The sequence below is a fragment of the Symphalangus syndactylus genome, chromosome 6 (assembly GCF_028878055.3).
Source record: "Symphalangus syndactylus isolate Jambi chromosome 6, NHGRI_mSymSyn1-v2.1_pri, whole genome shotgun sequence".
Classification (NCBI taxonomy): domain Eukaryota; kingdom Metazoa; phylum Chordata; class Mammalia; order Primates; family Hylobatidae; genus Symphalangus; species Symphalangus syndactylus.
In genome coordinates, this window is record NC_072428.2 from 19,900,970 (window position 1) to 19,915,303 (window position 14,334).

General features: G+C 43.2%; 1 protein-coding gene across 13 annotated transcripts in view; it reads right to left on the reverse strand.

Annotated features, from left to right (window-relative positions):
- Nucleotides 1-14,334, reverse strand: part of PRR5L (proline rich 5 like) — a 178,039-nt gene that overhangs the window by 36,386 nt on the left and 127,319 nt on the right. For all 13 annotated transcript variants that reach the window (XM_063640994.1, XM_055281899.2, XM_063640993.1 and 10 more), the window contains one exon: nucleotides 13,108-13,156. In XM_063640994.1, the coding sequence (XP_063497064.1) occupies nucleotides 13,108-13,156 (49 nt within the window). The remainder of the gene's footprint in view (nucleotides 1-13,107; nucleotides 13,157-14,334) is intronic.

The following is a 14,334-nucleotide window of genomic DNA, read 5'->3' on the forward strand; positions in this document are numbered from 1 at the left end:
ACAAACTTGGATGAATTCGCTATTGTTGACACCCAGTGTCCTAGAGGCCCTTGGTGATCTAAACTCACAAAAGGGAGCATTGAGGTAATGAGAAACTATGCAGAAATAACATTTTTTTTTTTTAAAAAAGATAAATTTGGGCTTCTCACACTAGCATGAAAGAGACTGCATGCAAAATTTTAAGCAGCAGTGAATATGCATCTGTCGATGAATGTGTGCATGGGAAATTGTGGAAAGGGGAAGTAAAGTCCTCTTGCAACTGCAACTAACAATTGTTGAATGTCCTGTCTACATCATAAGCTTTATATCCTTCATCTCATTTAATTCAGTCCTATCAAGTTGGTGCTACTTTCCTCACTTTACTGATGGTCAGTGAAGAGACTGCTCAAGGGAGACAGACCTGGTCTTCCTGGGTCTGTAAGCCATGTTCTTTCCACTCCACTTCACTGCCTTCCAGCAAGTCTTCCCACCCAGACCCCTTTCTTCCCTTGAAAGGCTATAGCTGGCCCCCTAAGACTTCTGCAAGTCACAGAAGCTCAGAGATCAATGACGGGCTGGTGTCTTTACACTCATGTCACATTATTAGATTACCTAGGCCTATGATTACGGGAGAGGCAGCTGCAAAGGTGATATGTATCTTACCAAAAGACCTAATGCATTCTTTAGCCTTCTCCTTTATAAAACCCTAGACCCTATTGCAATGATAAAAGAAGCATATGGAGCAGAGTGGAAATAACTTAGGTATCAGTTCAAGTTTCAGCTCAGCTACATTCTAGCTGTGTGATTTTGTATTTAATTTCCCTGAGTCCCAAGCTCCTCATCTGTAAAATGGCATAATACTAACAATACCATAACATTCTTCATTATAATCATTATAAACACATACACACAGTATTTTATGTCCTTAGTAATCAGCACTGGTGGTAGCAATAGTAATAGCTGCTATCTCAGCCCAACTTCTTCAAAAAAGGAGTGGGAGGCTGAGAGTCAGTAGTGAATGGGCCTTTATAAAATGTACTAATAGAACATTTTATCAAAGGTACTATCCTATTTCTGCAATGGATACACAATTTTAACCAAATTCATACTCCTATTAAGATTTACAAAATATGATCTAATTTGAAAAAGTAACTGGTCATCATGTAGTTCTTTCTTTTGAGACGGAGTCTTGATCTGTCACCCAGGCTGGAGTGCAGTAGTGGGATCTTGGCTCACTGCAACCTCCGTCTCCCAGGTTCACGCAATTCTCCCACCTCAGCCTCCTGTGTAGATGGGATTACAGGCACCAGCCACCATGCCCAGCTAATTTTTGTACTTTTTTGGTAGAGATGTGGTTTCACCATGTTGGCCAGGCTGGTCTTAAACTTTTGACCTCAAGTGATCTGCCCACCTCGGCCTCCCAAAGTGTTGGGATTACAGGTGTGAGACACCACACCCAGCCACCATGTAGTTTCAAGATGGCAGATAGAACACCAAATCAAAGTCACAGTGACACCATATAGGAATACACCAACTTTGTTAAAGAAAAAAAAAGCAATTCCTTCACAAAGAATTGTGAAACCCACAGGCAATAAAGACAAAGCCCTAACCTGTTCTTTAGCTTCCAGCCGAGTTCACGAATCCCAGCTGGGTCATGGCAAGATTTTCCGGGTCAGAAAGCAAGAAAATACTCCAGCACCAAGTCAACATCTTGTGACAGCTGAGCTTGACATGAGTGGTCTGTTGAGGTGTGTTCAGATGGCAACCACTCCATCTGAATGCTTCTGAGCACAAATGTCAATTGTGCCCTGCGTCTCTGCCTGGTTGGTCCCTTTCACCTAGTCCAGGTGAGGTTCTCAGAACATCCCCTTAGCATTCTGTGCACGGGCTCCTGAATGCCATTCTTCTCAGCACCTCTAGTGTCAACACTGATGTCCCAGGCTTCTATTAAAACAACCTTCCTAACCCTCCCTAATTTCACATTTCTGAGATGCACCTATAGAGGTAATAGAGATTGCCTTTGTGATGCAATTTTCATCATGTTGTTCTATCGCTATAATTATCTACATGGGGGGAGGATAGGGGGAACTGAGGAATGGACAGAAATAAAAACCTAGTCCAGGTGATAGCATGAGTTAACAGAAATTAATTCAAACCATTCATTTGTTAGAATTTTAGGTCCTTAGGAGTGAGGACCATATCTTATTTTAGTTAGTACCCTTGGCTCCTGGTATAGTACCTAGAACATAGTAGGTACCTAATAAATATTTACTGAATATATATACTATTTTAGTTATAAAGATTTTTTTATTTTTAAGAAGCCAAGATAAAAGACAGAATATTTTAAAGAAGAATAAGTGCTATAGGGTCCCTAAGTTTGTTGCCATTTTCTTCATTTGAATTAGAAAATCATTTGAAAATTACATTGTCCATATCTTATGGAATAAACCTCAAAACATGGCCTGGATTTTCCTTTCTTCTCCTTTCTAGGTCTTCTCCCTTCAAGGAGACATTAGGAAAAAAAATCTTTTTTATATATTTTCAAGGAAAAGTAATTATTCCTATATTATGGAGAAATGATAAAGAAAATACTCTTTTAAAATTTGTCACAATACACAGCATGAAAATTCTATAGCTTAGACCAAAATAAGAGAAACACAAACTTGAAGTTAGAAGGGGTCTTAAGAATCATCTATACATTCTCTCCTCTCCCCAGTCCTACAGTCAAAATCAATTGGTCACACACATTTTGATGATATTTAGTGGATCCATTTCCATTTTCCATGAGGCTAAAGTACCTTTCAAAGGCATCTTGAAAATCCTTATATAACCCCCTGCCCCCAGGAGTCTGTAGATTTTGCTCTTATCTTATAGTTGTATAAACCGAAGCTAGACGTAGGGTCTCCCTCTCCAAAATTCCAATAAAAGACATGAGAGTGAGGCTCAGTCTCTGTACTACTCATGTTTTATTCAGCACACCCTATCAGAGTAAGGATCTTTTGAGTTAGCCAAGCCCCAGGACTCTCTTCACTGGGGAACCACTGCCATCCACCCAATGGAGCTGTGCCCACTCATTCATGCTCCAACAACCGAGCCACAGCTGCATCTTCCAGCTTTGCTAATGGGTCTCATACTGAACCCCAAATCTACTCTCTAGAGAATTTGGACCCCAAAGGGTCTTGCATTCTTAAGGGCCTTGTACTCTGAAGGCCTCCACTTGCAGTTGGGTGCTCTGCAGTTGATTCTTAGTATTTTTATCTTTGAATTTGTGTTTTATAAGTGAAGTCTGAAGGGATAACAGAATATGCACTGGGGTCTAAAGCCCCAGCTCACTCATGGCCCTGCCTCCTCACCACCTCCCCAGGAGGGATTTTCAGGCACCTACACCTCACCCCTGGTGCCTGGGCTCCACCACCAATGTCACCCTACTCCCAAGGTGCTGACAGAGTCATGTTGGTGGAGGCCTCCGCACCGGTACAGGGAGAGTCAGGACTGGGCGTGCACCCCGCAACGTCTTGGGGAGAGGCATAGTGCCAGCCATCCTGCACTCCCTGGGCTGGCAGTGCTGCAGTGCAATTGCTGCTGACTCGAAGGGGACCTCTCACCCACCCTCCATCCAGGTACCAAGAGTGCCCAGTGCAGACGTGCAATCTCTTGAGATTACCCGCCCACTATGAGCTGCAGTGGCAGGCCCATGGGAAGGGGCCCATGGGAAGGGGAGATTGGCATCCCCACACCAGTCTTGTTAGTAGAGTTGTTTTAGAAGAAGCCAGGGACACCAGTGTTGACATTAGAGGTGGTGAGAAGAATGGCATTCAGGAGTCCTTGCACAGAATGCTGAGTACCCACATGTTCCTTCTGCACTGGGCTCTGCAAATTATGAAGCTCACCCTGTCACTTCACCTAAAGATATGCCAACTTGACATCTGTGGGGCTTAAGACTGTTCACCTGGGTTGAAGGCGGGGCAAAACCCAGCCTTGGCTCAGGCAGCCATCTTGCACTGTTCGTTCTTCCTAAGTGTCCAGTCTTCCTGGACCTCACCTCACAGTATTCCCATCCCCTGATGAATGCCTGACTCCAGAAGTTTCTGAGTGTTTGCTGGCTGTTAAGCTGTTGTAGTGATGGAGCCATATGGTAACAGAGCTGGAGATGACCCAAGTTTCTCTTGTCCCACTCCTTGCCTGATGGCATCAACCCTACCACCTCCCCAGGCGGAAGACTAAGCCAAAAACGGTTACTAAATAGTAACCACCCAGAAAGCAACTTGGGACTTGGAACTGGGCCCATTGTTACTTAATGCATCCTCTCCTCACCCCATAAGTGAACTTGGACACAGTCAAGTCGCACTGTAATGAAGTGGCAAAGGAGATGGAAGTGAAAAAGAAAAACAGCTGACATATCCAATTTTCCTAAGACATAGAAAAACCGGCTGCAAACAGAAAAATGACACTTAGCTAGGAAAAATGTAAACAAGATGTTTGGGGAAAGGCGTCTAAAACCACCCAGTCTTCAGTGGAAAGAAAAGACCCAGCTCCTCCTGGGTCATCAGAGAGGGCGGGTTGGAAGTGTAGGCAGAACAGAGCAGAGGGTGGCCATGGGTGGGGCGGGGCTATGATGCATGCCAATGATGCATGCCTCCTGCCAAGCAGTTACCTTCCCAACCCGGTGGGATGGACCCAGATGAGATGGGTAACCAAGAAGGCTAGGTACAGGGAGAACCCCATCTTCCCAGCAGGAAGAACTTTCCACACAGACCAGGAAGCAGGAATTCTGTAAACACTCAGGCTGCTAGCTACCGTCCCTTTTAATGTTTCAGTGGTGATGATAATGCAGTAAGAATGTCAGTGGAGTCAGTTATTGGTTTCTACTCAGTGTCAGACACTGTCTTACAGTCTTTTCCTGCCTTCTCACATTTTACTTTCGCCACAACCCATCCACTTTTTACAAATAAAGAACTTGAGGCTCAAAGAAGCAACTAGCAAGTGTGAGACCAGACTTTGCACCAAGGTTGGTCTGAATCCAAAGCCCATATCTTTCCCCTATTATATTCTTCTGGTTTACTTAGCAATAATAATAAAAATACTGATACAAATACTTATCACTTGTTGACTGCTCACTATGTAATCAGGCACTTTGTGTACGTCATCTCACTTAGTAACCACATCAACCATATGAAGTAGTTCCCATGATTCCACCTGGATTACTATTAAGAAAACTGAGCATCGGAGAGGCTAAGTAACAGGGCTGAGAGCACACAGCTAGTAAGTGTTCTAACAAGGATTAGAACCCAGACCTACTGGCAGAAGGGCTGGTGCTTTTAGACATCATGCTCTCCTGCCTTAGAGAGGTTTCTTATGTCCTTGCCCAGAGGAGAAAGCAGATGGGATCCATTACAGATTCAGATACTGGGGCAAAGTTGGCTTGGCAATCTCAGGCCATGTAACTGGGTTCTGCCACAGGGCTTCCACCCAGCTGGGCCTTCCTCTCGACTATCCACATTCAACATCTAGCAAGGGGAGTGCCTGGCACTCGAGTGGATTCCATTTCCAAATGAGATATTCTTTCCTACCCCAGAGGGGTAGCAGCTGTGTTGCTCTGCCTTCCCAGAACCTGTGTTAACCAGTTTCACTCCAGACATTTGCTTCTGGTGATATCAATGTCTTAGAAGGTTCCTGTCGTTTGGCATAAACCCAGGGCTGTAAATTGTAGGCCACGTCCAGTTTTTTTTTTTCCACTATGACTTTGAAAGGCCAGCCATCACCGCTAATGATGTGCACATCTCCTGTGAACCTGGATGCCTTCCTAGATAAACAACAAAGTCTTACAAACACAACTTACTCCCAGGCCCAGAGAGTTCCTAATAAGCCAATGTTGGTGTGGGTGGGTGTGATGAGACCCATGAGAAGTCCCCAGATGGAGACTGAAGAAGTGGAATTGGTGCTAATGCTAATTCTTCATTTAGCACTGTTTCGGCCATAGTTAAAGTGTGCATTGGGGCCTTTAAAAGGTTATGTTTATAAGCAAGAAGGAAGACAGTCCATGTCTGACTTGCTGAACACTCAAAACAAAAACAACAACAAATAAAGTAACCCTGGAACTCCTCCTGCCTGGGTTTTTGGATTTTTTCCTGGGGATTCCTTGAGGGCATTTAAAATACAATGCAAGAGATTTTTCTTCTGTGGCCAGATGACCTGGACTGTGTCTTCATGCCACCATTTACTAGCTGTATGTATTTGTATCTTAGACAAATAACCCCCATCTCTGAGCCTCAGTGGCAGCATCTGTAAAAGGGGGATACGTAATAACAGAACCATCCTCATCAGTTATCAGGAGGAATAAATGAGTTAGCCCAGGAGAAATGCTGAAAGCATTGCCAGACTTGAGCATGCCTCACAATCATGCAGGACTCATCAAAACACAGATCGTGGCTGGGGACGGTGGCTCACGCCTGTAATCCCAGCACTTTGGGAGGCCGAGGTGGGTGGATCACCTGAGGTCAGGAGTTCGAGACCAGCCTAACCAATATGGTGAAACTCCGTCTCTACTAAAAATTACAAAAATTAGCCAGGCATGGTGGGGTGCGCCTGTAATCCCAACTACTCGGGAGGCTGAGCCAGGAGAATCACTTGAATCCGGGAGGTGGAGGTTGCATTGAGCCGAGATCATGCCATTGCACTCCAGCCTGGGTGACAAGAGCAAGATTTTGTCTAAAAAAAAAAAAAAAAATAGATCACTTGGGCCCTAACCCCAGAGTTTCTGATTCAGTTAAAATTTGCTTCTCTAACAGATTCCCTGCTGATACTGAAGCTCCTGGTTCGGGGACCATACTTTGAGAACCTTCAGCTTAGAACAATGCCCAGCATGTACGTGCTTGAAAATGTTAGCTGTCATTACCATTATCATTAATTCTGTTCTCCTTATAGCTCTTCAAGAGCCTCAGAGAAAGTCACCTTATTGCTTTCCATATTGAACAAAAATTTCCCGACGCTTCCAACTCGGTTTCTACTTCTCATGCCCACTGAATCACTGAGTGCTTCCACTATTTTAATACCACGTTGTTTCCAGCATCTACTCCTACCTTTTATGCCTCCCCCATCAATGCCCTAAGGTTGGCTCCTGCCATTCCTTTCTCATCTACAGTAAATCACCAAATTCCATACATAATGAGTTCCTGCAAATACATACTCGTATAGAATACCACACTTCCATGATTTAGGAGGAATTCTGTCCTCATAGAGCTTGAAAGGATTATAAAATCCCTAATTACACCTCATCTTCAGAGCTCATTTTCGGGTGATATATTTTCAGCCTTTGGTACTCATGTGTTCCTTTCTTCCACAACTGATGTGCAATAACCTGAGTCCAATGAGGATAAAGACTTGCCACTTCTGCAAGCCTATTGATTTTCATCTTTATCTCAATTATATTAAGACCTGTGGTCATCAATTTCAAGATCCATTTTTTTCCACGGAGACTCATAAAGTACGATAAAAGTACAATCAAAATATTCAACTAATTGTACAAAATTCAAATAATTGCTAAGGAGATTAAGAATGGCAAAGCTGCTGAGAAGTGACCTCTGGCAGGCAGCCAGCCCCACAGTGAGTAGCCCAAGACACCCAGGGGTGCTTCTCGAAGCCCCCAGTCTGGCTCCACCTCATTCTCGCCCCTCACAGTGGCCAGTGGGAGCTTCTAGGCCACCCCAAAGCTTATAGATTCCACAATGCTGTTCTTCTCTAAGTACTGGCCAAATCAAAAAATGCAACCTCTGATGACCTCTCACCTAAAATCATAACTTCTCCTCTGTCTTCTCACCAGATCCCTGCTCCACTTGTTCAAAAACCCCCTGTGTAGATAGGCCCCAATTTTACCTTCAAAGCAGAGTGTATGTGGAATTCCTTTTACTACTTTCTGTTCACCCAATTAGCTCTTTTTCCATTTTGGGAGTCCTGCTTGTTAGAGAAGCCTGTCCAGCTGATCAAAGAAGAGCTGAAACTTCTCTCTCCTCCTCAATTTGGATTTAGAAATCACAAAAGTTACCTTCACCACTCTTGATCTTCTCTCCATCCAGCTTGCCATGAATCCTTGGAAGTCCTATCTGTCCCAACAAAGTATAATTGCTTTTTCTGGGCCTGATTTAAACTCTTTGCCATCCATCCAGGTCTTCAGTTAATGCTACACTCCCTTCAGCTCTCTGCCATACGCTGTAAACTCTAGGGGAAACTGGCCTCCCGGGACTCTTGCAGATATGAGCAGCAAATGGAAAAATACATATATATGCATACATGCACCCACACATACACATACATGCACACAAATGTATCTCACACATTACCAGGTATCCATGACCTATTGACAACTGTGGTAGCTAAGTTTCCTCTCTTCCTAGTATTAACCCATTCAAAGCCACTGACTCTAGCCTGAGTTTCTATATCAAGCAAAACTCCAGTTCCAAAAAAGGAATTGAACTTTCTGGGCTTGGGGGAAAAGGTTATAACACACACAACAAAGCCAGTAGATAGAGAATGGCAGAAAGTGCAATCTGCAAACATGCCCATGCTCTGAACCACCAAGATACCTAATTAGGTAAATAGGAAAATTCAGAACATTTCATATCATCAATTTCAAAAATTACAAGAAACTAATTATCCCTCAAAGCTGTCACTAGTATATAGCATTTCTCTCGGAAACCCTAATTTACCTTACGGGCACAATTCAAAACAGAGGGAAAGGAAAAAAAATCAATACTGGAAATGTCAGAGATTTTTCCAGCCAGTGCCTTATGGATGTCTAGCTGGGCTTCTGCAGATCACACAGCTTGTCTTCTCTGTGTGCAGGCATGAGATAAGCACAATTTTCCTACCTGCTTTCTCTTGGCCTCACCTGGGGTCATTTTCATTATTCCCCACTCAGGACATTCTGTGTTAAGACTCACAGAATGTAAAATGAAAATGTTCACTTTCAAAAGCAGAGTCACATAAAGGGCTGCACGAGTGGCAAGCGCAGAGTTGGGGGTCAGGGTGAGGAGACAGACTTGACTGCTGAATGCAGATGCCTGGGCATGGCCATCTGAGCCTCTGCAGCGTGGAGCCCAGCACCCAGGAAGCCCATCTTTCACCTTTCCCAACAGCCAGGTCCATGGTTTTGGTGACTTTCCTGTCCACCCCCCTGGGTTCCATTCCTCATCTGTCCCCAGGCCTTCCTTCTGCCCCTTTACTGGAGGAACACGCTTTCTGGAGTTCCTCCTGACTTTTCCTCCTGAAATGACATCTGACAGTCGAATGTGAAGGCTAAGCTCACCTCTACAAGCCTTCCCTCTGGGACGTGTCTCCTTATACGGAGATTTCTTCTGTAAAGTGAATGGTTTGAAACCAGCACATTTTTAAGCAGTGCCTGGTAATGGGCTTTCCAAATCTGAGTCTCTTTTGAACCACCTGCATGACTAGGGCCAGAGCCAGGGCCACCTACATGATTATTCTTTGCATGCTATTTTTCTTATATCAATCCACTTTTTAAACACGTAAACATGTTTAAAACAGAAACCATAGCAACATCATTTACACTAAGTGGAATGGAACTCAATGATCAACTCAATGCCAACAAAATAACGTTAAGAAATCCTAACTAGTCAGTGTCCCTAGCTGAAGACACTAAGTTCGAGGACTGCTCCTCTTTCTTCAAACAAGGGAGATTGCCACGTCCTGGAGGAGGGGAGAGGACACCATGGTGCAACTCAAGATCCTCTCTAGCACAATTCCAAGGGCAAAAGGAAAAAGAGGAGAGCAGTTTCTAACCACAAGCCCTAATGTCATTTAATGTCATTGCATGCATCGCCTAAAATCATTTCAGTGATCTGTGGCAGAAAATCCTTCCCTCTCTCCCAGGAAGGTTTACTGAGTATCTACTTTGTTCCAGGAACTTTGCAGGGAGTGAGGAACCAAAAGACAAAGAAAAAAAAGCTGTGTGCCCACATGACACTTAAAATCTATTTTAAAAAAAAAAACTGTATCTAGGAGAGCCTTCTTTCCAGATCAGCACCTTAAATAAACTTCGATTTAAAACTGTGAAAACCAGTCCTCACCCCACACCCCGGCAAGAGACTCTGTATTCACAAAACAGCTTCTCTGATTATGTTCCCGATAGGAAATGACAAGTGGTTATTAGTTTTTAAGCATCTGGCATGCTTCATAAGCAGTATTAACCACCTCCAAAAACCTCAGGGCTTCCCAGATAAACAAGTCCCCACCCAAACACCCTTTCCTATCTGTCCTAGGGGTAACCCCCAGCGCCAAAAGACAAATGACATTTAAAACCTGATTGAAACCATACCAAACCATGGAGCTTTTAAATGTCAAGGAGGAAGGCAATTCAACCCAGTAGGTTTCTCCAGGACTGGCTGAAAAACCACTTCTCTGCAGTTAGATTTTAAAAAAATCAATCAGTAGAGACAGCAAGAGAAGAGAATGAGGCCAAGACTGACCCAAAGGTCAGTCAAGGGCGACTGCAATGATTCACATTTGTGACTACTTATCTCTCTCTTAATCTTTATGTTTGTCTCTCCCTGAACAGGAGCTGTCTTCCAAGCAGCTGAGACATATGACCCGATTGAATTCCAGGCTTCTGTTGGGTCTTGGTTTGACCAGATTTAGAGGAGCTGTCCGTGTGTGTGTGTGTGTGTGTGTGTGTGTGTGTGTGTAAACAACTGACATGTCATTCTTTTAAAGTGCACGTAAAAGTTTAAGCTTCCTGAATCTCATAAAAAAAAATTATAAAAGGATGCCTGTACTGTTTTCAAAACCTAAAATCTCTTTAAACTGTCTTAAAAGTATGCTCTATTTGGATACAGAATAACATTGCTAACTTGAAACCAAGATGTTATGCATTTCATGCTACTTTCCCATTAAAAGAGATGGATTACACCTTAGAATAACACACAGGCACTTATATAAATTTAATAAGCACTTATTACTGTCTTACTCTCTGCTAGACACTGAGCATTTTTTATAAATAACTTATTTAGTCTTCACGACAACCCTATAAGGTTTGGTCCTATTACTGCTGTTTCACAGAAAAGGAAATACAGAGAGGTAAAGCAATTTGCTCAAGGTCACATAGCTAGTAAGTGGCTATGCTGGGCACTGAACCCAAGCACTCTGCCTCTAAAGGCTGTGATCTTGACCACTACCCTATACTGCCCCCCTACACACTATGTACAGAGTGCTTTACATGTGTTATTTCACATAAAGCATATAATAACCTTTTAAGGTAAGTTGTATTTTTAGTCCCATTTTACAGATGAGGAAACTGAGGCACAGGGAGGTGAAACAGCTTGCCCACTCAGCAAATGAGTGAGAAGTAGGGATTCTGACTTCACTAAGGTGCCGTCCAGTCAGTGACTCCAACACTCCCCATTCCCTCTCCACCATACGCCTTTGGTTAGAGTCACGAAAACAGCCTGTGTCTGTGAATTAGAAACCATCCTCTGATTGGTCCTGGAAGCTTAAACTCACTAGCTTTATACCAACAACGTATAGACAGGGGAGAAGTCTATCTGATCCAGACAATGGATCCAGATGTGGTATGATTCAGGGTCCCCTGGGGGACCCCCACTACCCAAACTCTTTCAAGGGATCCCCATGGTCAAAACTATTTTCTCGGTAAGACTAAGCTATTTGTTTTTTTCCCTTACATTCTCCACGAGTTTACAGTGGAATTTTCCCAAAACTACGTGACATGCAATATCATTACAAATTGAAAGTGAAGCAGATAGAAGAATCCAACTATCTTCTATGAAGCCAGACAATGCAGAGATCTCCTTACTTTTTTTTTTTTTTTTTATTATTATACTTTAGGGTTTTAGGGTACATGTGCACAATGTGCAGGTTTGTTACATATATATCCATGTGCCATGTTGATTTCCTGCACCCATTAACTCGTCATTTAGCATTAGGTGTATCTCCTAATGCTGTCCCTCCCCCCTCCCCCCACCCCACAACAGTCCCCGGAGTGTGATGTTCCCCTTCCTGTGTCCATGAGTTCTCATTGTTCAATTCCCACCTATGAGTGAGAACATGCGGTGTTTGGTTTTTTGTCCTTGCGATAGTTTACTGAGAATGATGTTTTCCAGTTTCATCCATGTCCCTACAAAGGACACGAACTCATCATTTTTTATGGCTGCATAGTATTCCATGGTGTATATGTGCCACATTTTCTTAATCCAGTCTATCGTTGTTGGACATTTGGGTTGGTTCCAACTCTTTGCTATTGTGAATAGTGCCGCAATAAGGGCTAATATCCAGAATCTACAATGAACTCAAACAAATTTACAAGAAAAAAACAAACAACCCCATCAAAAAGTGGGCAGAGGACATGAACAGACACTTCTCAAAAGAAGACATTTATGCAGCCAAAAAACACATGAAGAAATGCTCCTCATCACTGGCCATCAGAGAAATGCAAATCAAAACCACAGTGAGATACCATCTCACACCAGTTAGAATGGCCATCATTAAAAAATCAGGAAACAACAGGTGCTGGAGAAGATGTGGAGAAATAGGAACACTTTTACACTGTTGGTGGGACTGTAAACTAGTTCAACCATTGTGGAAGTCAGTGTGGCGATTCCTCAGGGATCTAGAACTAGAAATACCGTTTGACCCAGCCATCCCATTACTGGGTATATACCCAAAGGACTATAAATCATGCTGCTATAAAGACACATGCTCCTTACTATTTTATTCTGAGAGTTGTTTTTCATAAAAATATAATTAGCACTAGTATGTAATAGGCTTATCACTTAAATACATTAAGACATATTTTAAAGCTCTTCGGGTTTAATTTGTATTATGGTAAAGATAGACATAACCCAAATAAGCAATACATTTTACAAGTGTAAAGCGGTCCTGAGACCAAATGCCTGAGAACTGCTGCATGGGACTGTGATCTCCATTAACTGCCGGGACACACAGGCCTGGTGCCCCTCTGCAATGTGCAGCACACAGCGGGGACTTGAGATACCTAATTTTGGCTGTTGAAGGAATGTCCAACTGTACAGTATTGGCCACCCCCTTTAGGTCCATGCCCCCACATGCATGATAATGATGGATGCTCAGATCCACACAGCTTACCTGAAAATAGTCTGTAATGAATGATCCGAGTTCACTCTTCAACAGCCGCCTGGGGAGAAGGGAGAAGAGAAACACTGTCAAGCAGCCCTTGATGGTACAGCTCATGGTGACAATGTGCTCACCAGTGGCACAGGGTGGGGCCAGGTCTGAGATGTTGAGGGCACTTTCTTAGGTCCTGGTCCCCGTTCCCCCATTGTTATCATGGAATTGCAGTGATGGGAATCCTAGAAGGAGATGCATTCCTCAGTTCACTCTGAGAGAGTAGCACTGTGAAGAGGGCAGCTGGCCACAGGAAATCCTAATTCTAGCAGAGCTGCTAGGGGCAGGCCAGGGCACCTGACTTTATATGAAGCAAAAAGAAGGAAGAGAAAGACAATCATTTTGCACTCCTCCACATTTGCAGAGCACTTTATAGTTTAAAACACATTTTTCATATATTCTTCAACTAAGGATTATAAAGTGTATGTGGGGTGGGGTAGAAGTAATTATTATTCTTCCTGTACAGATTTTAAAAATTATGCCTCAGAGAGTTACCCAAAATAAGTCAGTGGCAGAGCCAAGATTTGAACCCAGACTTTCTGCAAATTCAACATCTTTTCCCATAACTCCACCCTGTCTCTCCTCCAAATCCAGAACCCCCTCCCCTCACCCTAACTTAAAATTCAACTTGGTACCATGGTTTGGGTGGTCTTACAACCCATGCCCAATAGACTGAGGCAGTCTTCCCAGGGGACCACGCAGGGAGAATAGAGAGATTTTATTTATCCAGCAACGAAGATGTATTTAGCGGCTCTTCATGTGTTACACGTTGTTCTAGCACAAGGAGTTCAAAGGTGAATGAGACAGACAAGGTCTCTGCTCTCTTCTTGGGGGCTGATGGATAGATAGCACGTTAATAAATATACTAACAAGATGATTTCAATGAATCTTAAATGCTAATAAAATACAAATGGAAAATAGGGCTATTGACACCAGCTCTCCTTTTCCCTGTGACAAATAATGGATCCATCCATACTATTCTTAATTTTGATCCAGACAAGGTAAGGGAACAAAAAACAAGAATAACTGGCTCCCCAGATCCAGTTAGTAAACCTTTATGATTTCAAATGATTTTCTTTACTCATCCCATTGGCTATGGCTATTAAGGAGCAAATACTCAAGTTTCTGACAACCCTTGCTGAGTATTCACTCCCCCAAAACACGTTCACTCATGTCACTGAAGGATAA